Source organism: Triplophysa dalaica, chromosome 17 (assembly GCF_015846415.1).
Source record: "Triplophysa dalaica isolate WHDGS20190420 chromosome 17, ASM1584641v1, whole genome shotgun sequence".
Taxonomy (NCBI): Eukaryota; Metazoa; Chordata; class Actinopteri; order Cypriniformes; family Nemacheilidae; genus Triplophysa; species Triplophysa dalaica.
The window spans coordinates 10,098,221-10,121,564 of NC_079558.1; the positions used below are offsets into that span (position 1 = coordinate 10,098,221).

General features: G+C 41.9%; 1 protein-coding gene across 1 annotated transcript in view; it reads right to left on the reverse strand.

Moving 5' to 3' along the window:
• trrap (transformation/transcription domain-associated protein) overlaps nt 1-23,344 on the reverse strand; it is a 72,170-nt gene that overhangs the window by 41,397 nt on the left and 7,429 nt on the right. The window contains exons 18-46 of the mRNA XM_056770842.1: nt 22,939-23,130; nt 22,232-22,397; nt 21,889-22,145; nt 21,607-21,807; nt 19,078-19,229; nt 16,952-17,151; nt 16,464-16,681; nt 15,979-16,176; nt 15,643-15,903; nt 15,405-15,566; nt 15,201-15,297; nt 14,891-15,012; nt 14,335-14,505; nt 13,561-13,629; nt 11,502-11,621; nt 11,178-11,297; nt 10,828-10,992; nt 10,549-10,730; nt 10,224-10,422; nt 8,144-8,272; nt 7,343-7,609; nt 6,739-6,945; nt 5,980-6,138; nt 5,757-5,888; nt 5,517-5,627; nt 5,290-5,436; nt 3,055-3,268; nt 2,226-2,351; nt 1,165-1,311 (exon numbers count right to left, since the gene is read on the reverse strand). Of these exons, the coding sequence (XP_056626820.1) occupies nt 1,165-1,311; nt 2,226-2,351; nt 3,055-3,268; nt 5,290-5,436; nt 5,517-5,627; nt 5,757-5,888; nt 5,980-6,138; nt 6,739-6,945; nt 7,343-7,609; nt 8,144-8,272; nt 10,224-10,422; nt 10,549-10,730; nt 10,828-10,992; nt 11,178-11,297; nt 11,502-11,621; nt 13,561-13,629; nt 14,335-14,505; nt 14,891-15,012; nt 15,201-15,297; nt 15,405-15,566; nt 15,643-15,903; nt 15,979-16,176; nt 16,464-16,681; nt 16,952-17,151; nt 19,078-19,229; nt 21,607-21,807; nt 21,889-22,145; nt 22,232-22,397; nt 22,939-23,130 (4,891 nt within the window). The remainder of the gene's footprint in view (nt 1-1,164; nt 1,312-2,225; nt 2,352-3,054; nt 3,269-5,289; nt 5,437-5,516; nt 5,628-5,756; nt 5,889-5,979; nt 6,139-6,738; nt 6,946-7,342; nt 7,610-8,143; nt 8,273-10,223; nt 10,423-10,548; nt 10,731-10,827; nt 10,993-11,177; nt 11,298-11,501; nt 11,622-13,560; nt 13,630-14,334; nt 14,506-14,890; nt 15,013-15,200; nt 15,298-15,404; nt 15,567-15,642; nt 15,904-15,978; nt 16,177-16,463; nt 16,682-16,951; nt 17,152-19,077; nt 19,230-21,606; nt 21,808-21,888; nt 22,146-22,231; nt 22,398-22,938; nt 23,131-23,344) is intronic.

Here is a 23,344-nt window from a genome sequence, read left to right on the forward strand (position 1 = left end):
AACACTTTCATCACCTCGCATTTTTTGCATTCTGTAATTTCCCAAACATAATAACCAGGAGAACCTAACCTTGCTCAAACCCTCAGGTTGAGGTTCAGTCAGTGCTACATACATCTCAAATGCGCAAACTGAACATACATCAAAACCTATAAAAGACAGATGAGGATATGAACTGTAAAATACAAAATTCTGCCTTGCCAAAAAACTGTAGAAAGTGATTAAGTTCTGGCACGGTGAGCAGAAGGAGACAGGATTATGAGTTTAGTCTGGCCTCTGAATGTATTTTCTGCTTGATTTGCTCAAGGTAAAATGTGATTGTTCTGATCACTCGAACCCTTGGGGGAGAATATGTTAGAGGCTGATTTCCAGTTCGACTCTGGCACATGCTGTGTGGAGGTCTTGGGCGACGCCGTCAGGGTGACATTGCGTTCTGAAGTCTTCTAGACGCGCCTAATGTGCGCATGTCTGTTCAATCCCATCTCGTGTACCATTTAAAAATCATAATAGCATCTAGAAGAACCGCTGAGTGCACGGGATTGTCTGGATTTTATATTTCGCTGGACACAGTGGGAGACTTTTTACTTCCATCACAGAAGATGTTTCTCAGTATGAATGGATTTGTGGGCCAGTCTGAGGACATCTGATCGGCCCTCCTGCAGCACCCAGTGGTCAAATACGGACACCACATGCTGAAGTCTGACTATTCCTCCTCGCGCTCTGTTCCAAGGTGACAACGTGTCTTTTTGTCTTTCTTCCCACTTTTTAAACTACTCCAGATGACTGCAGACAGGATTATGGCTGTGCCGATGAGCGCAGATATTTTCCGTCTTGATGTCAAAAGGCTAACTTTAAGTAAGACTGCCAGTTCTTTGCCAAGATGACCTGACAATGCAATAGATCTTAACCTAGCCCATCTGGCTTCCATATACCGCCCAAAATAAACCAACACTAAAATGTTTTAAGCCTTCTGAAACGCAGGAACAATCCCAAGTGAGTACAAATGGGTTAATGTCAGAATGCGGCCAACGCTAAAGCACAAAATTGTTTAAATTGAGCCAAGCGTGCTATATCGAATTAGCTTGACGTGTTTACTTCGAATCACCAGCCAGCAGGGATTCATTCGGTAGCTTGTGCAAAGTGTTTGAAACATTCTGAAATAGTCACCTGTGCTGGTTTCGGCGGCTCCGGGGTTGGGTTGCGGGCTCAAGTGCTCCCTCACCATCTTTTGCAGCGAGCGCATGAAGACGGAAATGAGACGGTCGATATAGCTGGAGTTGTTGCTGCAGGCCGACTTTAGGATCATCAGCGTTCCTGGAAGCAGAGAGGAGAGAAAACTGTAACACGACGCCCCGCAGTCCTCGCGACGCTGTCAGGGACAGCGAGCGACACGTGCCTGCTAATGACTTTGGGTGCAGCTTCTTTGTCCCTGTCGTTGTATTACAAGGACGTTTCGGGAGAAATCTAACCGAGTTACGGGGGAAAAAGGCATGAGTAATGTTTTTCTTAGATCACGGCTCTGGGAGGGAAAGATAAATGTAAAAAGTCACCCCCGATACAGATGCATCCAGTACATCAGGGGTAAGCGTAACTCTAGAGCACTGTTAGAGCGGAATAGCAAGGCTTTTATTGACCAATGATGCCGTTTTTGTCAGAAATCAAACACCAATAACTTCTATTATCTGCTAGAGTTATCACCTTCTGGTTACATGAATGATTTAAGCTGTGAACTAAGCATTCCTTTTGAAAATATTGAATTGGAAATGCATCGGTGTAGACAAGAGGTAATGCAAAATTAAAGGAAAAGTTCACCCAAAAATTCTGCTATCATTTACTTACTATCGGCTTGTTCCAAATCTGTATAAATGTCTTAGTTATGATGATCACAAAGAAAGATATTTGGAAGAATGCTTACAACCTAATAGTTCTTGGCCACCGTCGACTACCATAGCAGACTGTGTTCCTCAGAACAAAGACATTTATACAGATTTGGAACAAGCCGATAGTAAGTAAATGATGACAGAATTTAGGTTTTTAGGTAAACTGTTCCTTTAACACAATCAAAGACAAGAAGTTCAAAACTAACTTTACAACTGACAAGAAAGTTTTGTTTTTGAAAGAAAAGACCAGATTTTGATGAGTTTAATTCTCAGTTTCATATCGGGGAACGCATTTTCAGAATATCAGAATCTTTGGTCTTAAAGCACAGGCGTTATTAAGTTTCTCACCAAACAGTTGAGTTGGGTTAGCGCTGCTGGCTTTCTCATAGTTGGTGAGGCCTTCATAAATGACTTTCCCTACGGCAGCGTACAAACACTCCAGCTCTTCGTATTTTGAAGCCACCGAGGATGTGCCTGAGGAAAAGAAACAAAAAATATTGAGAGAAAAGGTTTTAATGCCCCAAACCTCTCACAGTAAACACAACAAACACGACCTGGATATGTCTAGTCTGAAAACTGAGGATACTGTATAAAAATAAGGGGCTTGTTTTGGTTTTGTAAATGCTAGTGAACCATCTACAAGACACAAACGCTACAATCAAGAACACACTACACAGTGTACTCTCCATGTGCACTACAAGTGGTTTGCACTACTACACAGAAATACATTAGCATTCACTAATCTATTATGCACCAGGTATGAGCTGCAGGCTAGATTATGCATTGTTGAGTATTGTCAACTATGTAGTGTGCACTACAAAGTATGCACTACAATCTACCAACACAAACTATGCAGCTACCGTTTTTGCAGTGTAAAGTTACGGCACACCGCCTAAGAGGTCTTGTGATCTACAGCTTATGAAGAATGTTCAAAACAAGCAAATCCATTCAGTTTCGTCATTTCTTATCTGTGGAAAGTCAAGCTGTTTATTTGTTTCTTGGCAGCTGTGGAGCATAACACAAGCCTGTAAAATGATTCCCCCAGACTGTATCCTGCACTCCGGATGTACTTTAAATCAAATAAGGGAATTATTGTTTGCCCAACTTATATCCACGGTTATGCTCAACCGAGACCTCCAGGAGAATCGATCACATCAATCGTGGCTGGTCTACTCACTGGGTTCTGTAGGGAAGGTGCTCATAAGCCTGGAAAGGAGGGTGTGCACGGCGCGCAACACTTTGGTGTTCCCGCAGGTCATGCAAGCCGCGATGCCGCGCTGCAGGGGCTTGAAGTGAGCGAGGATGGCCGGAGGCTGAAGCACTGACAGAAGGAAGCTGAGAATCTCCAGCCCTGTGCAGATGTTGGAGAAGTTTGCTTGGGCGGGTTGCTCCTAAAAAAAACAGGATATGATGGTAAACAGAGTACCTCGGGCATGTTTACATTTGCAATAGATTTAACTCTTAAGGAGTTTTCAAGACAGCAATTTTGTTCCAGTGCATAGTTATACGAAATCACTGTTATAATGAATGGAAACTGGTGTTTCTTATTCAATATTTATTCATTTCCTAATGGCCAAAAAGTGCCTGCGCCTGGTACAATGAATGCAAAACCGTGTTGATCAGATTTCAGGGACCACAGAAAGGTAAGACTTGAGTAATATTGACAATAGAGTTAGATGTGACCCCTAGGGGCCAGGGGACCAGCAGACGGATGTGCACAAAGCTAAGCCCAGCCTCTAAATCCTGTTCTTTAATCACTGACAAGCCAGCACAATGAGATGATAAAAGCCCATCGGATTTGTGGTGCTGTTCATTAGTTTGGATAAGATAGAGCTGAACACAGCCGCTCACTCCCTAACAGAGCTCTGGGACACGGATGCTGAGTGACCTGTCCGTCAAACTCATACCACAGGAAGTATCATTAACCCATTCTGAAAATAAAGAAATACAGACGGAGGCATGGCGGTACGGAAATCCTCTTCTTGATTGACACAATTGCACAAAAGTTGCATGGCATTTGCAACGAAAATACGGATAAAAGGATTCTCGCTGTATTCATAAAACTGAAATATTTAGGCTGATTCCAAAACATAAGAGAATATAAATGCAATTCAAGCAAAAAAGTGTCAATCATTGTCAGAATTTGGTCTGGGATAGACAGCTGACTGCCATATTCACAAGAAAAAAGCATGCAAGCTTGCTGCCTTCAAGTCATTTTGCAACAATATAATGACACTAATGTAAATTTATGTCCTAATCACCAGTGGGAAACTCTTTCTTTGAGTCCTGAAAGATCGGGGTGTTAAATAAATAATCACAAAGAACCCAGACTGGTATAGAATATAACCAAAGCTGTTATTCCAAATTTTAAGTTTTGTTTTTTACCTATGAAGATTCCCAGAAATCATTACTCATTGATGAGACAACCCAACATTTCCCATCTTTCTGTAGTGCAACACAAGATGACAATATGCACGAAGAATCAATTACACACCTAATGTGCATTCTCTGATTCTCATTTTATTGCACTAGTGCCAAAAAGCTGTTTTGTTTCTTTTCCTCAGTGAAAGGAGAAAAACAAACATGAAATTGCCTAATGTGTTTATTTCATGCTGCATTCACGCAGTGTCGTAATTACTGTTGTTTTGAGACGTGTGATGTTCTACTCCAAGCGTTTTACATGTTGAAATCAGTAATTGCGACATAGCACGAACGCACAATTTCAACCAAAATCACATCTAAATGACCAGTTCCAAACTTGCAAGTAGGAATTTCCAGCAGGATCTGCACATACGCAAAGTCAGAAGAATAGCCACAGCAAAGTGTTTTAATCTAAGTACAACATCAGCATAGGGAAGAGCAGAACTATATGGCCCTAAGAAAAACCGAGATTGATAGAAAGAGAGAGAGAGTAGGAGAGAGATGGAAAGTTCCAGCAAACTAGTGCAGGTGGTTGAAGCTCACACTGAGATCTGTTCTCTCATCTGACAGCTGCATTAGTCACACCAGTGAACTCCAAAGAAAGAAAAATCAGGCATAAGAGTGGGGATATCGATTTGGCTGGCATCAGAACTGCTCTTGGAACGGCATTGGATATAATGAAGAGAGATGTGAGAGGAAAGAGATATGACAAATGACAGGAACACCACAAAATCTTCTCCGGGATGAAGCCTTTACTCTTCAACTTTTGAACAGGACATTTTTCTCATTTCATTTAAACCGGCAAGACAATATTCTTTGTACTTTTCAACACCTATCCTCCAAAACCCAATAAGTAATGGCTACTTTTCATAATCCAATCAACTCTTGATGGAAAATGCGCTTTCCAATGTTTTCTTTGTTAAATATCCTGTTTTACTTACAAATCGAGAAAAAAGTTCAATGTTTGGTAAGTAATGACTTTCAGACTCACCACAGTCATGAGGAGCTTGTCAAACCACTGCAGTTTGAGTTCAGCACGGGGCCACATGTCCGGCCTGAGCGCCGTCTTCATCAGGTTCACACATCTGCGGGACAGCAGCTCACCGGGGGCGCCGGCTACATTAGTACTATCATTGACCTGAGAAAGCAGAGCAAGGGTTTAACCTAAGAAGCTGTAAAGAGATTTTCCTCAAACAAAAGCGCGAGCACTTCCTTTACCTGGCATGCAATGCGGATGAGGAAGTTGACCACGGTATCTGTGTGCTGTTTCTCCACAGGTTTGGTAAGGAGAGCTTCAGTGCCCGGCACAGACTGACTGCGGCCGAAGACCTGCGCATACAGACACAAACACAATGCAGCTGTTGTATTCAAACATGGCAGAGTCCATCAAGACAGAGAGAGTGAGAGACTGATTACAGCGGTCACATGCGGGCCGCAGGAGGTTTAAGGTTTCCTCACCGTGCCGACAGCTCCAGCGGCCGTGCGGAATCTCTTCACATCCTGCGCCGAGTCCACAGACATTACTCTCTTTACAGCGGCAGATCCGCTCGTGCCCTCGCCGACATTAACTGGATCTGTATCTGCTTCCGGCTGCAAAAATAAAGATGAATAAAGGCCAGCGTAAAATCCAAATAAAAGTACAACAGAAGTCTTTTGACCGTCTCATTTTCTGGTGACCGACCTGTTGATCTTTGATTCTCTGGAGCTCCCATTTGATGATGACCTCAGCCAGATCCACTGCTAACTTCCTCTGCTCGATAGTCACACTGGGTGTGAAGCCCAATCGCTGCATAGCACTGATCATGTGCTGAACCAGGTGATGTCTAACAGGGTAATATACCTGTACAGAGAGATACGTGGGGTCAAAGCAAATCCTAATATTTTAATAAATTCAGTAGTCAATGAAATGCAGTAAATATATAGAAGTTTATTACAGATTTGCTTGATTATAGAAGGTTAAAATTGAGTGAAAATCCTACACAAGTATTTCTAACAAGATTTTTACAGTATTTATATTTTTGCATTATATGCATTTCTTAAAATAACTTCTAACAGAATTTTTGTTTTAGGAATTTCAGAGCAAATACATAAATATTAGATTAATCAAATATAGAAATACTTTTTAGTGATTTTATCCAGAGGTTGCAAATAGGGGTGTAACAATATCCTGGTATTAACAATAATCATAATATTAATGACATTTATATTTTTTATATCTTGTTGATACTACACATGATAAATTCATAAATATATGAAATAAATACACAAATTTTATTACGAAATAGTATTATACACATATAACCACGTAGAGAAAATCCAGTACGGTGAGCAGCCTAGTCACAAACAAGGCCATAAATACGATCACTAACTCTGGACATGTTCAATGCCTGCCCTATAAAATAAGTTTTACAGTGTGCATGAGTGAAGTATAGTCACATACTCTGAAGTGCTGAACTATGAGGTGCAGTATATGGACCAGCTGAGGAACCGTGTGACCCTCTTCGACTATGATCTTCCGGGTCCAGTGCGTGAGCATCTGATGGCCATCTTCCATCCGAGCAGGTACAGCAGGCGTCAGAATAGCCATGGCCTGTCTGACGATGGCACGGGCCTCCATGGTGTGAGCCTTCAGAAGACTGTGGAAAACCTGTACACAAACACATCGATATTGAGTTGCAGTTTACAGCAGAAGTTAGACTGCAGTCAAATTGAAGTCAACTACTTTGGATTCGCTAGGGAAACGTCAGGCATTTCAATCACTGGATTTGTTAAATGGTTCCCTTGAGCCTTTGCTATTAAATCCATTGAAGAACTGAGTAACTGAGATACTTAAAGTTAAGATGCATTATATCTCCTACAGTTGCTATAGTCCTGTTTGTTATACACTTCTAAGACGCTATAACTAGTTAGTCATGAACCAGATGTCATAGATCTGTTCTGATTGGGTAACTTTTGAGAAAATACAATGCGATAAATCAAACTTGGCACACGTGTGTCATATCGTAAACGGACATGTAAGCTACTTCATGTTCTGGTTCTATTACCTGTAACACAATCTTCTTGTGAATGGCAAACTTGGCGATGATGTGAGCCAGCAGCAGGTGGCCGCTATACTTGCAAGCGGGGTCCACGCAGGTTTTGGGGAGCAGACACGGCCAAGCGAAGGTCATGAGACGTCTCAGCTTGCTATTCCTGCTCTTGTTGTTATCGTGGATGTGATGAGGGGCGTGTTCTACCAGCAGAGTGGAGAACTGAAGCAGGTAAATCCTCAAAGAGTCTGCAAGGTCTGCCTGTTTCTCAGGGTCCAGCACCTGGAAGAACGACGATATGTAAATGCTTTTGGACTGAGAAATCATCCCAAACTATTTATTTAGATAATTATAGATTTTTCATATCTTAAAATTAAGAACTTAAAAATGTGCTCCTCCATTCTTTTTTTAAACACATTGGTGCAAACAGAAAATAAAATAATGAGGAGAGGAACACTGAGGCCAACATAATACAAGTTTCAATGTTATTCATTTAACATTTAAAGGTTCCTCTCCTGTCCAATGTGTCCACACATGCTTCTGGAAACAACCGGACTGATTGCTCTTTGCTATGATTACAGCCAGGAGGCCAGAGACAATCAATTTAAAGTGTGAAATAAATGAAGACATTAACCTCCACCTTCGTGTCTCATCACATTAGCTTAATAAAAGCAAACACTTTGACCTTTAGTGTGGCCTTGACATTTCTCCCAGTAAAATAACAGCCAGAGGTGACACTAGGTGATCTTAGTGATTTGATGAACAGAAACTGACAGCTCCACTACAGACCAGAGATGCTGCCTGAATGTTGGTTACCTTGGTGATAAAGACACTAGTGATGCTCTCAGGGTTGTCACCCTCTGGATTGGGAGGCCCCAGCAGCTGCTCGCCTTCTCCTTTCTCAAAGCTGTACAGGAAGGCTGGGTTCAGGATGTGCTGCAACACCTGCAGAGTAAACAAAAACCACATGGAATAAAAATTTATCAATAGTGACTAATAAAAAAAACATTCTCTACTTCTGTTGACAATAGAGGTTTATCGAATTGGATTTGATGATACAGAGGACATTTTTTGAAATTGGACCACTGAATGAAAATCTTGAAATAAAGAAATGTGTGTAGATGTATCCTCATGATTGTAGTTCCCAACTTGTAAACTTGCAAACACAGCTCCCTACTTGTTAACACAGCCTCCTACTTGTACACCTGCAGACGCAGACCCCTACCTGCAGACGCAGACCCCTACCTGCAGACGCAGACCCCTACCTGCAGACGCAGACCCCTACCTGCAGACGCAGACCCCTACCTGCAGACGCAGACCCCTACCTGCAGACGCAGACCCCTACCTGCAGACGCAGCCCCCTACCTGCAGACGCAGCCCCCTACCTGCAAACGCAGCTCCCTACCTGCAAACGCAGCTCCCTACTTGCAAACATATACTCATTTATTTATTTATTCACCGATATGCACTATTTCAAGAAAAATACATAATTTGACCTTTACCTGCCAATGCTTAAGATCAATGAATTGAATGTTATGTTTAAGGTTTTTAACCATATGATTTAAATTCCATGATTTGATTATATCTCTATAAATGTTCAACTTTGGCAGCTCAGAGATATAAAGTCATTAAGAAGTGACAATGACAGAACAGAGCAGGCAGGACACAATGCAGCTCATTGATAATAATCACTCTGATGAACGTTATATTCCTGACTGGTCTATTTATGAGCGTATGTTTGAAAAGACTCGAAGATCCCAATTCTCTCAACCTTGACTTTCCAGACCTCAGTTCTCGTGTTGTATAATTAGTGTCTCTGAACACTAATGACTTCTTCCCCACTCTACATTATCAAGTTAAGATAAACAACACAGCGATAATAACCATGTCATAACTTTTTCAAGTTGTGAGTTAAGCCATGAGATAAAACTAGCTCTGTGCTTCCCTTTAGCAGAGGTTATACTTTGTTTTGTCAATTGCAGTGGTGCATGCGGTCCAGCGGGTTTGTTCAAACATAAGTTGCTCTATCAGAGGGCCATCGGACCGCAGGTGTACCTTTATACCCACTCGTTCTAATGAGCCCCTCTAAAGCTCACATGAGTGATAGATCACAACAACCCCTCTTCTGTACGATCCATCACATCCAAACCACGAGGCTCCATCTGCATGCAAAATTCACCTTAAACGTGTAAAAGAGCATGCAGCTGTTGTGCTCTCCCGGGGAATGTTTGGGATGTGACGCGTGTTTGGCTCCAAGGGGTGATTTAGAAAAGCAAAAACAGGCTTTGCAAAGACTGTTTGACTAAGAGCTTCTGCTGTTCTTTAACGCCATTCCAAACTTGTAAGACTTACTTCAGCAGAACGCAAAATATGATATTTTGAAGAATGCTGGTAACCAAACAACATCGCCCCCCATTGATTTCCATTGTATGGAAAAAAACAACAACAAAAACATGTCTCAAAATATCGTCTTTAGTGTTTTACAGACGAAATAGTGATATACAGGTTTTGAATGGCATGAGGGTAAATAAATGATAATGACGGCTAATTGATTAACCTTGAGATATTCCTTTGCGCTCTTTAAAGATGATGGTTGACTGTGAATCTTCAAGTTTTAGAGATTCAAGCGTTATGCATGGCCAGCCACTGCTGCCTCCCAATCTAGATTATACATATTCAGCAGGATCTTGTTAGCTAGTTGGCCAGCGGCATCACAGTCCATTTAGCCACAAAGGTGCTTATTGAAACGCTTATAGTAGAGCGCAGAAACACTGGCTTGTGTCGCTGTATCTGTCACGCTCGTAATCAAACATCTGAGGTCATCGCAAATACATAACTGAGAGCGTCTCCCACCCATTTAAATTTCCACAGGTGGCAGATGTATACGAAACCTCACCTTTGCCTTGAGCTCATCGTTGAAGTGTGGGTCATTGAACTCAACAAAGCGGAAGAAGAGCGCCCGTTTGTGTGTGATGCTGTAGTTTTTTGGGATCTCCTCCTCCATGTACTCCTTCAGGAAGGTCATGTTGCACAGGAAGCGGCCAGTGAAGGCTCTTAGCAGCTGGAAGAGCAGCTCGATCTCAGAGTAATTGCGCCTGAGGAATAAAACACAAATTCCGTTTTAAACCTAGGAATGGGTTTTTTTTAATTTGTCCATGGTTATTTATCCAAGTTTCAACAGAGAAAGCAATTGTATGACAAATTTCTAGAAAATCACTTACTTGCAGTAGCTAAGCAGACAGAAGGCCAGTAGTTTAGGCTCCTTCCAATTAGTTGCAGCCATGTTGTCTTTGCGGTGGCGTTCCTGGAAAGCTTCGCTGACCCACACACGCCTGAGCTGACTGACCAGAGAGTGCTGCCCAGCCAACCAGCCCTCGTCATTTTTCACTATGATGCTAATAATCTGAAGTGCAAGAATACTTATTAACAATTCAGGCTCTACAGAAGAGAAATACATGACAATAAACCTCAATAGGTTCAATGAAGAGACTATGGGGCACCTTGATGGCTTGAAACTGCAGGTCAAGACGGGCTGTGCTGGTGGAGGGTGACCCAGGCCTCACAGTCGCTGCTGTTCCAGCCGGAACCAAAAGAGGGACAAAGCGATTTGGATTTGAAGCCAACACATCTCTAAGTGGCTTGGCGTCTTTGTGCTTCAAGAAACTCTACAAAGGGAAAAATGGTGAAAAGTTACAGGCATTTACCAAGGAAGAGGCATGCGTTTGAAATAATTAGCTTGAACCACAAATGTAAATGTAAGCTGAGAAACAGCATTTAAACATCATCAGAAAGGCATAATTTGGGTTTACTATGTTATATAAAGTAAGGAAAGATAGGAAAACAACAATACCATAAACATGCGGCTCCACTGTGGGTCATTGAGTGTGGCCTCCATCATGAAGAGCTCCACTGTTTGTGATGGATGACGCGTCAGGAACTTAATCAGTGGTTCTCTAAAGGGACTGCCCGCCTATGGAGGCACAAAACTCTTTAATAACACCGTAACACTGGACTAAACAGCATTCTAGGCCTGTAAATCGAATGTGTTTGACCACCATGTAATCAAATAGGACCAGTTAAAGCTTCAAGAACCTAAATGTGAATGCAAGCTCCAGTTGTTACTACACTTGACTGTTCTTCTCACCAAATCATGCAGCACTGAAACGTTTCGTACCTCAATAAGCATTGCCCTCTCAGTCTTCATCACCACTTCCAGCAGAGGTTTGACCAGCGTCTGAGGAGCAGCCGGTATCAGGTGGAAGAGATTTATAATGGCCGAACAGATTCTCATTTCCTGTAGGGGAAAAAGATGTACGCATCACAGTGATGGTTAGTGGGTAACCAATCAGAAGAAACCCTGGAGTTCCTCCTGGGACACATATTGAAGAACATCTACATGAAACATATGAGAGGCGAGATAAACTGGTTTTGTTTTTTTAAGTTATATTTTAGTTTTTTTTGCCTTCATTTAATATGTCAGTGGAGAATAGATAGGAAAACTTTTGGTTAGAAACAGTGGAGTGGGACTGGCAAAGGACCCTCGAGATGGGAATCGAACTCTGGGCTGACCTCAAATGCAAAGGCACTATATGTCATGGCTATTGGCGCAGACAAATAAACTGTTTCTAAAGTTTGAATATGAAGTGGGAGGGACCGTCTACATTCAGACAGGTTGTTTTCCTGAAGAAAACTCCAAGGGCCACCGTTTGGTAACAGGTTTGGGACCTCCAATGTGAAACACAGGGGTCAATCACAACACCACAGATAGACACAGAGGTATAGTTACAAAGACTGCACCAGCACAGAGTAAAAACACAAGTATAATGAGAGCGGAGCCGGTGAGGACCACACAGCGGACCACCATCTCACCTCTACACCTTCCATGGCAGGCTGCGCCAAACAGGAGACAACAAACAATCAGCAAAGCAGTGTGGGTAATGAGCACTGTATGGATCGATGGCATGCGTTTGACTCAATCTATGGTGATTTTGAGTATGATGTGATTACACAACGAAAATGGTTTTGAAAAGTTGTTTCATGTCTCTATATGAAGTTTAACATGCTGAACACGAAAATCACACTATTGTGTTTTAACCATCGATGGTACAAAAAACTTTTCACACATTTATATTACTTGTAGAACAGTTTAACATAACAGTTACTAAAAATGTTCTTCACGAATCATGCGCCAGACACCTTCCCTGTACTACAGAAATTTCTCAAATTTTATGACAGTGACAATTGGAAAATCATTTTAAAAGTATTTTTATAATGTGTTTTTATTTATTTGCAATATAGCAATATATCTTAATGATATAAGCCAAAAATTTACTTGAGCTAAATATGAAATAAAACATTGATGCTACATGAGAATAAAAATACCACAATAAACAGCACCACAGAATTGTAATAGAACTATAAATAAATACATTTTTCACGCTCACATGTATAAAAGAAATGTAAATGTTCATGTTACCGTATTTGGGGCACCATCAGATATTTTTACCATATTTGGGCCACTGTCAGATATTTTCACAACAACCGTATAATAAAACAACAGAATAAAAACTCTAAAGCCTCATCTAAGCATGCACTCTCATAAAGATTCTAAGTTCTGCGTTCTATCCTTGATTTGACCTTCTTTATCTTGCTATGACTTAAACTAATCTTCCGGGGCCACCCCACACCCCTGGACCTAACTGACCCTGCCTCATTGTCATGTACGGACGGTCGTTCTGTCAATGTAGTAAGAATATTAAGAACTGCAGGAACAGAGGGCCAATTTGCATGTAATTACAATACATTTTAGAAAAAGGCAGGGCAAGAACGAGACCAAAAGAATGGCATCTTTATCCGAAACAGTAAGCTTCCCGCCCCCTCTCACCTCTACTTCCTCTACAAGGTTATCTGTCAAACAAGATAACCAGGATCCAGAACTCCGAGCAGAGCCGAGGGCGGCTGGCGCCTAATTAATCATTGATTGTAATATGGTCACTCACAGAGTCGGACTGGGGTGATCCAGTTCAGCTCTCTACATCTACAAATCCCTTGTTATGCACAGAGCTAAACAATGAGGATGCTGGCAGTGTGAATTTAGACTGATATTTAAATGGGAAAAATATGATTTCTTGTCTGACGGATGGAGAAGGGGCTTTGAGTGAAAGATGCCGCAGCAAGAGTTAACAAACCCTGGCGTATGTTGAATTTGATTGCAAAAATAAGCTGTTACTCACGCTGCCGTCACTGCGCTGGCCTCCTTTATGTGTGATCACCACCACCTCCATCCATTTGCGTAGATGTTGCTGCAAGAACATGAAACACATGAAGTCTTTGACTTATGGAACAATGAACTATACTCTACTTCATTCATAAGTATATTAAGAAGTAATCCAATGTACTCTAAAACAACAACCTTTAAATGACAAACAAAGCTTTATCAAAGCCTTCTATAGCATGCTATCGGCAGAGTTTTAGTTTTCAGCATTCTTGTAGTCTTATTCATATTTTGAATTAGCTTTTCTTTTTTTTGTGCTTTCGTGAATATATTTATTATTTTCTTATTTATTTATTTTTAAGAATCATTTTTTATGATTTTTTCCTGAATTTAATTAGTTAGAAATTATTTTAGTTCATCGCCGAGACAACATTTCTTAATTGTGTTTAATACCAGAAATCATATAGCATATGTCTGTGCTCCACGTGACTACTTTTTGGCATAAATAGTAAAACTCTAACAAAATTACGTCACGTAAAAATGGTGCTGATCATCATCTTCACATCACCAGAAATAACCAATTCTTTATAAAAACAAGTGATTTCCAGTTGTTTTGAGGCAAAAAAAAAGTGTCGGTGTTAATGCCCATTCACACTTCCATTTTAAGCCTGTACCTTTCAGCGCATTCATTGCATCGTTCTAATCTGAAACAAGTGAAAATGATCTTCTACAGAAACAGATGTTGTTTACGAAGGTTATTTCTATGACTTGTGAACTCAGAGCGCCGACATACCATCATCTGGTCACAGAATTTGTCATTGAAGGAGTTTGGGAAGAGTCGAGTGACAGACGTCAGTCTGTTGACCACGTTGAGCGTCAAGCTGCGATAGTCTCCGAGCATCATCAGCAGGGGACGCATATGTGTATGGATCTGATCCACCTCAATAGTGGCTCCCTCTAAAAACTGAGAAACACACAAAAACATAAAACACTCCCTTGGCTGGATTTAAAACCGCATGTATGGCCTTAAATAGTCCAAACAAAGCTGCTTAATATAGACTTTCATACACCACACACATGGAAAATTACACAATAATGACACCTTACATCCAGCTTTTTAGTATAGCCCCGTCAACTCGAGACAGAAGAAAAACTCTTTTCAGTTTTTCGCACCAAGATGATGCATCAAGGCCAAATTCATTTTCATTTTTGCTCGTTTCACTCCATCCTGTATTGATCTTTTCTGGCAGAACTCATTAGAGTCGGCAGGCAAAGGAAGAGCTCATGGAAGAAACCCACAGACATGACAAAGGGAGAGATAAGGAGGCTGGTGAAGAGAGATGGCTGACCTTTCTCATGCAGGCTTCTCCAGCTTCTTGAAGCTCACTGTTAGTGGAGTTGAGGGCCTTGAAGAGGGCGGGGATGATCTTCTCTCGCGACAGAGGGAGGTAGTTACACGCCGCCAGGGCATCTACTCAAACACAAGGAAGAATAAGCAAAAGATTTCATAAAGATTATGACTTAAGCCGTCATATGCACTTCATGCTTCTTTTTCACTAATATTAATGTGGCAGTGACCAATACATTTGCATATCAATATGGCTCTGCGCAACAGAGATTGCTATCAGTAACAACTGGTCAAACAAGGAGAACACATACTGAGGGCGGCGATGCGGAGCGGCACCAATGACGGCAAGCTTTTATAACACGGCAGCTTCATCAGGGCGGCATCCTCCGCTTCACACAAGTTCAGCAACTGGAATCAAAGACACTGGAGCTCAGAGATAAAGCGCTTCACATGTCTTGTCCTGCTTTGTTTGTTTTTTATTTAATCCACTTTAACACCTTTTGTTTGAGCCTTACCTCTGTGTAAAACACTTTATGCTCCCCCACATTGAGGTCCATTGTAAAGAGACGGGGCTGCAGGGTGGTGCAGAAGGTGTTTCCCTCCATCAGGCCAATCTGAGCATTGGCGGGCTGGTGACGAAGCAAGTGTTTCTTTGGAGGAACCATATCCTGTAGCACCTAGACAGAAATGTAAACTTTAGCCCAAAAATTTACTTTTCTAATATTCATAATCTCATTGGAGTAGATGACATACTTCTTTGTGAGGCTCCATGATGATGGTGACAGTCTTGCCTGTGACCTGAGCCAGCACCTGCAGGGAATGCATGGCCTGCTTACGGACGGTTGAATTGGGGGAGGTGACCTCTCGAACAAGATCATGGGTCACCAAGTGGAATGATTTATCCTGGGCAGCCAGAAGCTCATCCGTCTTCTCCTCATCCTTGAGAGGAGTAGCACAGCGTATCAACAGCTGCTCCAGCGTCGTCTTGGCCATGGCAACGGCACCATTAGATACCTAAGAGGGAGCATTATGATTCATTGCAGGTTACCCCAAAATGCAGGACAGTTAGGGGTTAGGGAATGTTTATACCTCTCCTGTGAGGTCCATCATGACGAAGAGCAGAGCTTTGAGGAAGGTGAGCTGGTTCTGCAGCACCCAGATGAGAGGAAGCCTCTCCATCAGGAACTTAATGGACACCACCCCACCCAGCTTAGCATACCAGGCCTGTTCATAACAGCACGCGCAGAGTCGCTCCACTATGTAGGAGAACAGCGGCAGCTGGCATGCCTGAAAAGAAAATCAGATTGTATAGACTTATAAATGTCAATAATGCAATGAAAACCCAATAACACCAATAAAAAGCCAACATTCTGTGTTATTTGCTTTGTTCCCACTACACCCAATACAGGTTTGATTTTCAAATCCAATTGTTAGAATTGACTGTAGGCACTATTCTTTTGCAAGTAATACAATTTGATCTGTTAGATCTATGCCTTCCGTGTAACCAATAAGGCTGCATGATACTGCAAAAAACGTGATGTTAAATTTCACAACTAAAGAAGAAAAACACTCACCCTTTCTTTAGAGCCCAAGATAATGCTAGCAACATCAAAGATGACAGCCAGCGCCACTTCACCAATCTTGCACAGCTCCTTCTCCTCATAGGCCATGCATATAGCAATGGCGTCTATCAACACGAGCGGGTCCATCCCTTTAGAGCCGTTCTCTTCGCTGTGGAACATCGCCGTGCTGGGCTGACTGCCCGACTGGTAGCACGGCAACAGGAAAGGACCTAAGACATGGCATTGAAAGTTATTGTTGATCTTAAAGCGATGGTTCACAAACCGCACCTTAACGTATAACACAACAGAAGATATTTTGAAAACGTCTCCGTTGGCCCATATAATGGATGTCAATGGGGCCCCAATGTTGTTCAAAATATCTTCATTTGTGGTCTGCTGAAGAAAGTCATTCTTACATAAATGATGAAAGATTTTATCTTTTGGGTGAACTATCTCATAAACCTCAATATGTTAAAACAAACCGCAGAAAGACTCTTTACCGCACTGCTGTGCCACAGCCACCATGGTGTAATGCCTGATCAGGCTGGCTACAAAAGGCAGAGCGCTGGGCCTGAGATCCTTGATGACAGCTGACATGAAGGCCCCTGTCAGAGCCTGCTCGAACGTCCTCCGCGCCGGGGTGTCTTGGGCTTTGTACCGGTGAGAGATGATCACATTGGGGATCCACTTCTCAGTAAAGCTGTTGAAAACCAGCAAAAAAGATTTAGCTTATAAGTCACATCACATTCATATAGTCGTTCCATTACATGCGCCCGAGGCTGAATAACCCAATCAGACGATTTGATTTGATTACCGAGCATAAAAAGCTCTTTGCGTTTGGACAGCCGAGCCCCGCGGGACACCGGCTTTGTGTCTGCCTGACGTTTTGTCTCATGTTTGGTTATTTACCCTAGCTGAAAGCACCACGGTGATGGAGTGTGTGTTTTATCCGTGCTCGGGCTTGTGTTCTATAATGCCACAGCCAGTAGCGGTGGTGATGGATCGTTCCATTCCATTATCGCTATTTAAAAGGCCTGGCTTAGGGAGAAGGCCGAGTGGCGGAGAGGCGGGCACAGCGGCCAGATCAATTCAAATTCAAAGCACCGCCACTCGAATGAGACTTCATTATCCAGCCTGGCATTTGCGATATTAAGAGCGCATTCAGTGCTCTGAAAGGACCCCATTCATGGTGACCGACGTAATGTGGCACATTGAAACAGGGAAAAAGGATGTGATGAATCAAGACATCTGACGGCGGTGACAGCTCTCGTTCTATATAACCGTTGGATGGTTATTTCGGCAGGGGCCCGTGCGACTGGCTTTTGGGGTAAACGGATGAAGTACAGTCAATTAGCCTCAGCGTGGAGATCAATGGCTGTGTAATGTGACCCTCCCGGCCTCCTGTGCAGCCAGTTGAAATGTCTCGGAGTAATTAGACTTTTTAACACTGTAGACAGTGGCGGCCAGGCTGGATGAGGCCCAGAGGAGCTGCACACATGGCCAAAACATGGAAATTGCAGAAGCTTGTTTGTTTAAGGCCCAGAATGCTTTATCGCTTTGTTTGTCGCCACTTTTGGAAGTTGTTTTAGATCAAATCATCTGCTAAATGCCTAAAAGTAAATGAAGAATGCATTGCAGCTGAAGCTGCCAGACAGTGACACCTTTGTTTTCCATTCAAATAAACCAATTAAAAATGTGTTGAAAATGCATACTGAAAAGTTGTGCTTTGAGTATAAAAACTCAGAAGAAATTTTGGCAACATATGATTCAAGGAAAACAACTGAAAAATACTAACAACGGATAGTTTTGCAGTCAATGTATGCATTTTTAATTTATTTTGTATATTTTCATAAAACCCACATATTTCCTGATATGCTGTTGTTTTCCTTCTTGCAAAATCGATTTTTTACGATAAAAACTTCCCCCAAACAATGATTTGCTTAAAGGGATCACCCAAAAATGTAATTCTGTCATGAATTACTCAACCTTTAGTTGTTCCAAACATGTAAACAGTTCTTTGTTCTGTTTAACACAAAGAAAGATTTTTAGCAACTGAAATTTCTGGGCCATCATTGACTAACATAGAAGAAAACATTGAAATGGAAGTCAAAGGTGCTCTAAACTGTTTGTTTTCCTATATCCTTCAAAATATCAAATTTTGTGTTTTTTCTACTATGGTAGTTAATGGTGTTCCAGAAATTGCCAACCCCAAATACCTTTCTTTGTGTTCAACCAAACAAAGGAATTTATACAGGTTTGGAACAACTGGAGTAAATGATGACAGAATTTTCATTTTGGGTGAACTATCCCTTCAAGACAGGACTAGGCCTTGGTTAAATTAGGACATTTGCGTTGTTTTTAAAAACACACTTTAAAAACATTATGTGCATCTTGAGACAAAATAATTGCACTTATACATTCAACCAAGATTTCAACATTTAAGTTAGTCTGGGACAAGGGTTAAGCCCTGTCCAGGATCAGCTTCGTTGTCCATTTCGTTGAGTCTCCTTACATTAAATAGAAATATTGTTCAAACACTCCCCCCCAGATAAACGTTTTGTCCACAACTGTATATAGTAAATAAATATATAGAACACATAAACCGGTATTTAAGTGGTGGTCTTACTTTGGATGTGCGAGGAGCTGGTAAAGCGCATGCTTGTTGTCCTCCAGGCTGGTCATGGCCACAAGGAAGCATTTGATCACCTCCCAGGCCTGCCGTCTATAATACGGCTCAGTATTGGCACTTTTCAGGCAATCGAGTGCAGTCTCAATAGCCTAAATACACCAGAAAAACATCAGTAAACACACATAGAGCAAATATCCCTATTAACAAAATAAATTCTAAATAGCATAAGACCGAATGACTCGGATTAAAAAAAACCAAACGTGACCAGTTAAACTGCAAAAATTCTCCAAGAATTTACAAGTTACGTTGCACATTGAAACTGTACTCAACTTGCACGCTTGAGTGAAATACTCTGAGATGACACTTAAAGACCCATCACACATTAAAACATTCGGCAGCAGTGATTGGAAGCCTCTTCAACCCCGAAATTATAAAAAGACAAGCTAAAGTGGCGGGGCACGTCGAGGGAGAAGATGAGCTAATTACTGACGCTCGAGAATAGAGAAACCAGAAACACAGAGCTGTCGTGATGAATTAGAACTGAAGATGCCGTGACCACTGACAGGCAGCAGGTCGTTTCGGAGCGAAGGACCCGTTAGGAGATCTGTTATCTCCCTCCTGATACTTCTGTGCTCTTGAAAAAGGTGAAACAAATGACACACGAGCTGAGGAAACGAGGGCCATACCTGGTGCTACGGCACTGTTTTACAATTCCTAAGGGTCCTGAGCTGTTCTGCCTTGTTGAGACATCATTATAAATGTCACATAACCTTGTACACATGTTCAATCCCCGAGAGGTCCTTTCTACACGAGCAGTGTCATTTTTCAAATGCTCCAGGCCTCAGCAGTGGAGTCACGGGCCTTCAGCACACGCTTCATTCTCCTCATTTAAAACCATGATGTTTGCAAATCAAATGAATACGGGCGAGATCTCCAAGGCGACTACGAGAACGAAGATTAATCAATCGTTCACGCAGGGTTGCGAGAGACTTAGCATGCTAGCACCATCAGCCCTGACTGAAGACAATCTGTCTCCGACAGCAGCAAATTTGCAGAGAGCTTTACAGAACTCGGCTGTATTTACTCTCATTTACAAACCACCTGGAAAGGGGGAAGAACGAAATCGAACCGCACCAGCATTGTCTTATACAAACTGATCACAACTGCATAAAGTCCTGTGGGGGACAGTGTGAGTTATGAAGAGCGAGGCTGGTGTGTTAGCCTGTCCAAACACATATCGCCAGACTCCGGGCTGCTGTAAACAGCAGCTGATGCCTGTGGCAACCGCAGGGCGCATGCAAATGAAATTATGCGGCAACGGCGCAATGGCGGCGGCATCCATCTTTGCGGAGTGAACAAGATTACAGAAATGACAGTTTCTGTTTTCCCAAGCAGCGAGGAGCAGCAGGAAGGGCCATTAGCTGGAGTAAATAATCCCGTCTGCGCAGCGGGGTGAGATTGATTGGGGGGGTGTGGGGGGAGATGAGCACATCTTACAGCCTGATGATCTATTTAATTACCTGAGGAAGACGATGTCTTTCTGCACACACACTCCTCTTTGACAAGGATTCATTACACGAGAATCGCTCTTCTAACCCCCACACACACGCATATTGAGGGCAAATTGACACATTAAAGTAAGTGGCTTTGTTTCTTTTTATAGAGATGGCTGCTGAGGAAGCCTGAAACTAAAAGTGACGTTTCGGAGAACGTGACAATCTCGTATGGCTCTATAAGAAGCCTTGCGGGACAGTCTGTGCAAGAACTCATTTCGCCCAACCTACAATTTTTCAACAGTGTTGGCAATGTTCTATTAAATATGAATTAAGTAATAGTTCAGCCAAAAAAAAATTTTTTTTTCTCAACCATTTGTTGTTTCAGAACAACGTGACTTTCTAAAAGTTAATCAGATTTACCAATTAATTAGGAAAGGGAAATGTTTTATAAAAGCCACCCATGATTCCAAATAGAGATGCACCGATACTAAATGATCGAAATTGGTAATATACCGATACCCGGATGATTTCTGAATGGTATTGATTCATATAATGACAATTAATATTGAACATCAAACTGGTCATGTTGCTGAACATTTTCTATACACATAGCACAAATTCATTGTATTTTATGACCTCTTTTGATTGACAGGATATATCTGCCCTGTTTTTAAACTATCGGCCGATACCCCATAGTGGAAAAATTGCTTTCGACCGATACCGATTATTGACCGATATCTGTAATTCCAAATCTTCTAACGTCTTACTAAAGCTGACAGGTCGAAAATAAAGTTTGTCTTTCAAAGTCTTATACGTTTTCCTATAAATTGGAATATATTGTGTATTGGTGGACCAACGTATCATTTCACTTTAGAAGACATGTATAAACCCCCAGAATCACATAGACTACTTTACGATATATTAGATTTTTGGAGATTCAAAAGAATAGGGTAAACAAATTAACTTATGACATTTGTCATGTGTGACATTCAAATGAAACACTGGCTGTATGAAAATAAAGAAGCATCACCTTTTCCATGGGCAGCTGAATGGAAGCTTTGCAGTCAGTGAACTCTGCCTTGATGCTTGGGCCTTGAACTTCAGTCACTACGTATTGCAGCTTCTGTGACTCCTTCAGCATTTTCCTGTTACTCCCTCCAAACTTGCCCAGCACTCTGTAAGCCACGTGGGAAATAGTCTCGGCTGGGTTACGAAGCGTTCGCCACAATGCCTGTTTGCAAAAGTAAACACTTCATTCACCGCACAGACCCACTTTCAGATGTGTTAGATGTCCCAATTTCAGTGGCTTTACCTGCATCAGCTCCGCTCGAACTGGCTGGATGTGATCATAGAGAAAGTCAGGCTGCAGGTTGTCCACGCAGAGCTCCAGAGTTCGCAGCCCTTGGCTGACCAGAGTCTGAGAACCGTTGAGTGCGGACACCAGTGGATCCATGAGCATGGGCAGGTACGGCAGAAGAGAGCTCAGCCTCACAGGAACTGTGAGACACAGTTCTACAAACAGATCCTTCATGTGCTGCTTGTGAAGGCCACTCTGCAGCATGTTCAAACCTAAACATGCCTAAGGTCAGTGACTCCTTATCATGACAAATATTTCAATTCATTTTGAAGCACCCTACAGTCGGTCATCTGCTCACCTTGCAGCAAATTAGGCAGGAGAGGCAGGAACTCCTGGTACAAGAGGTCATGGCTACCTCCGCCTATAGAGCGGAACAGTGCCCTCAGCAACAAGAAGTAGTTGTAGGGCTCCTTGGCTGACTGAGCCAGCTCCATGGAACTGTTCACTATTTTATGAAGGTGAGGCTACAAGAGAATGAGAAATTCAATCATCCTTCTGAAGAAAACTTAACTTGTATATTTTATAAAAGTTGCAACTCATAAATCAAATTTACTTCCCAATAATGTAGAAGTCTAATACAGTAAGCTGTAAAGTATGAAACAATGCTGTGCAAAGAAAAAAACCTTTGGCTAAAACACAACCTTTTCAACACAATTAGATAACAATTTTAGCGAGGGTCGGGCTGGATGGCTCTAAGGAATAGAGCTACAGAAGCCTGTTCAATTCCAGTATTTCAAAGTGACCTTCACTCTGGTCCTTCCTGTCAATCTCATGCACAAGTGTCATTTCTCATCAAAAGGGCTCACAGAACGCATTAAAATTAATGACGGAAGGCTACTGCCACGGAGGCGTTAGATATCAGTGTCGCAAGAGCCGTGAGGATTGAAAACTGAATTACTTTCTTCACACTCTAAATAAGTATCTCAGCTGACTCAAAGACAATATAGGTCTTTATTGGCCTTTCCTCTGCATATGTATTTGGCATAACATCGAGGAAAGGCTCACCTTGAGCATTTGTTCGTTTTCCGCAGCGAAGAGAGAAACCGAGCCGAAGACAAGTTTGAAGAGTTTGAGATAGAGGTTTGATAGCTCTACGTTGGAGCCCATCTCAGGCAGTCGCTCCAGAAGATACTCAACCAGAATTGTCGCGAAAAGTGCAGAGGTGGTCAGGTTAGCCAGGAAGGAATTTGCTACAATCTGATGGATAAAAAAGCAAATAATCACAATTGTTAACATATTTATTCAATAGGCACACTTGTAAACTTTATTCTGCGTTATAGGCCCATTTTAGGATATGAAAAATCAACATCAGAGAAATGATGCATTAAATGTTTGATTGAAATAAGCTATTTTTATTAGACTTGCAAGCTGCTCATGACTCATTAAATCCTATCAGGCAATTTGTTTTATT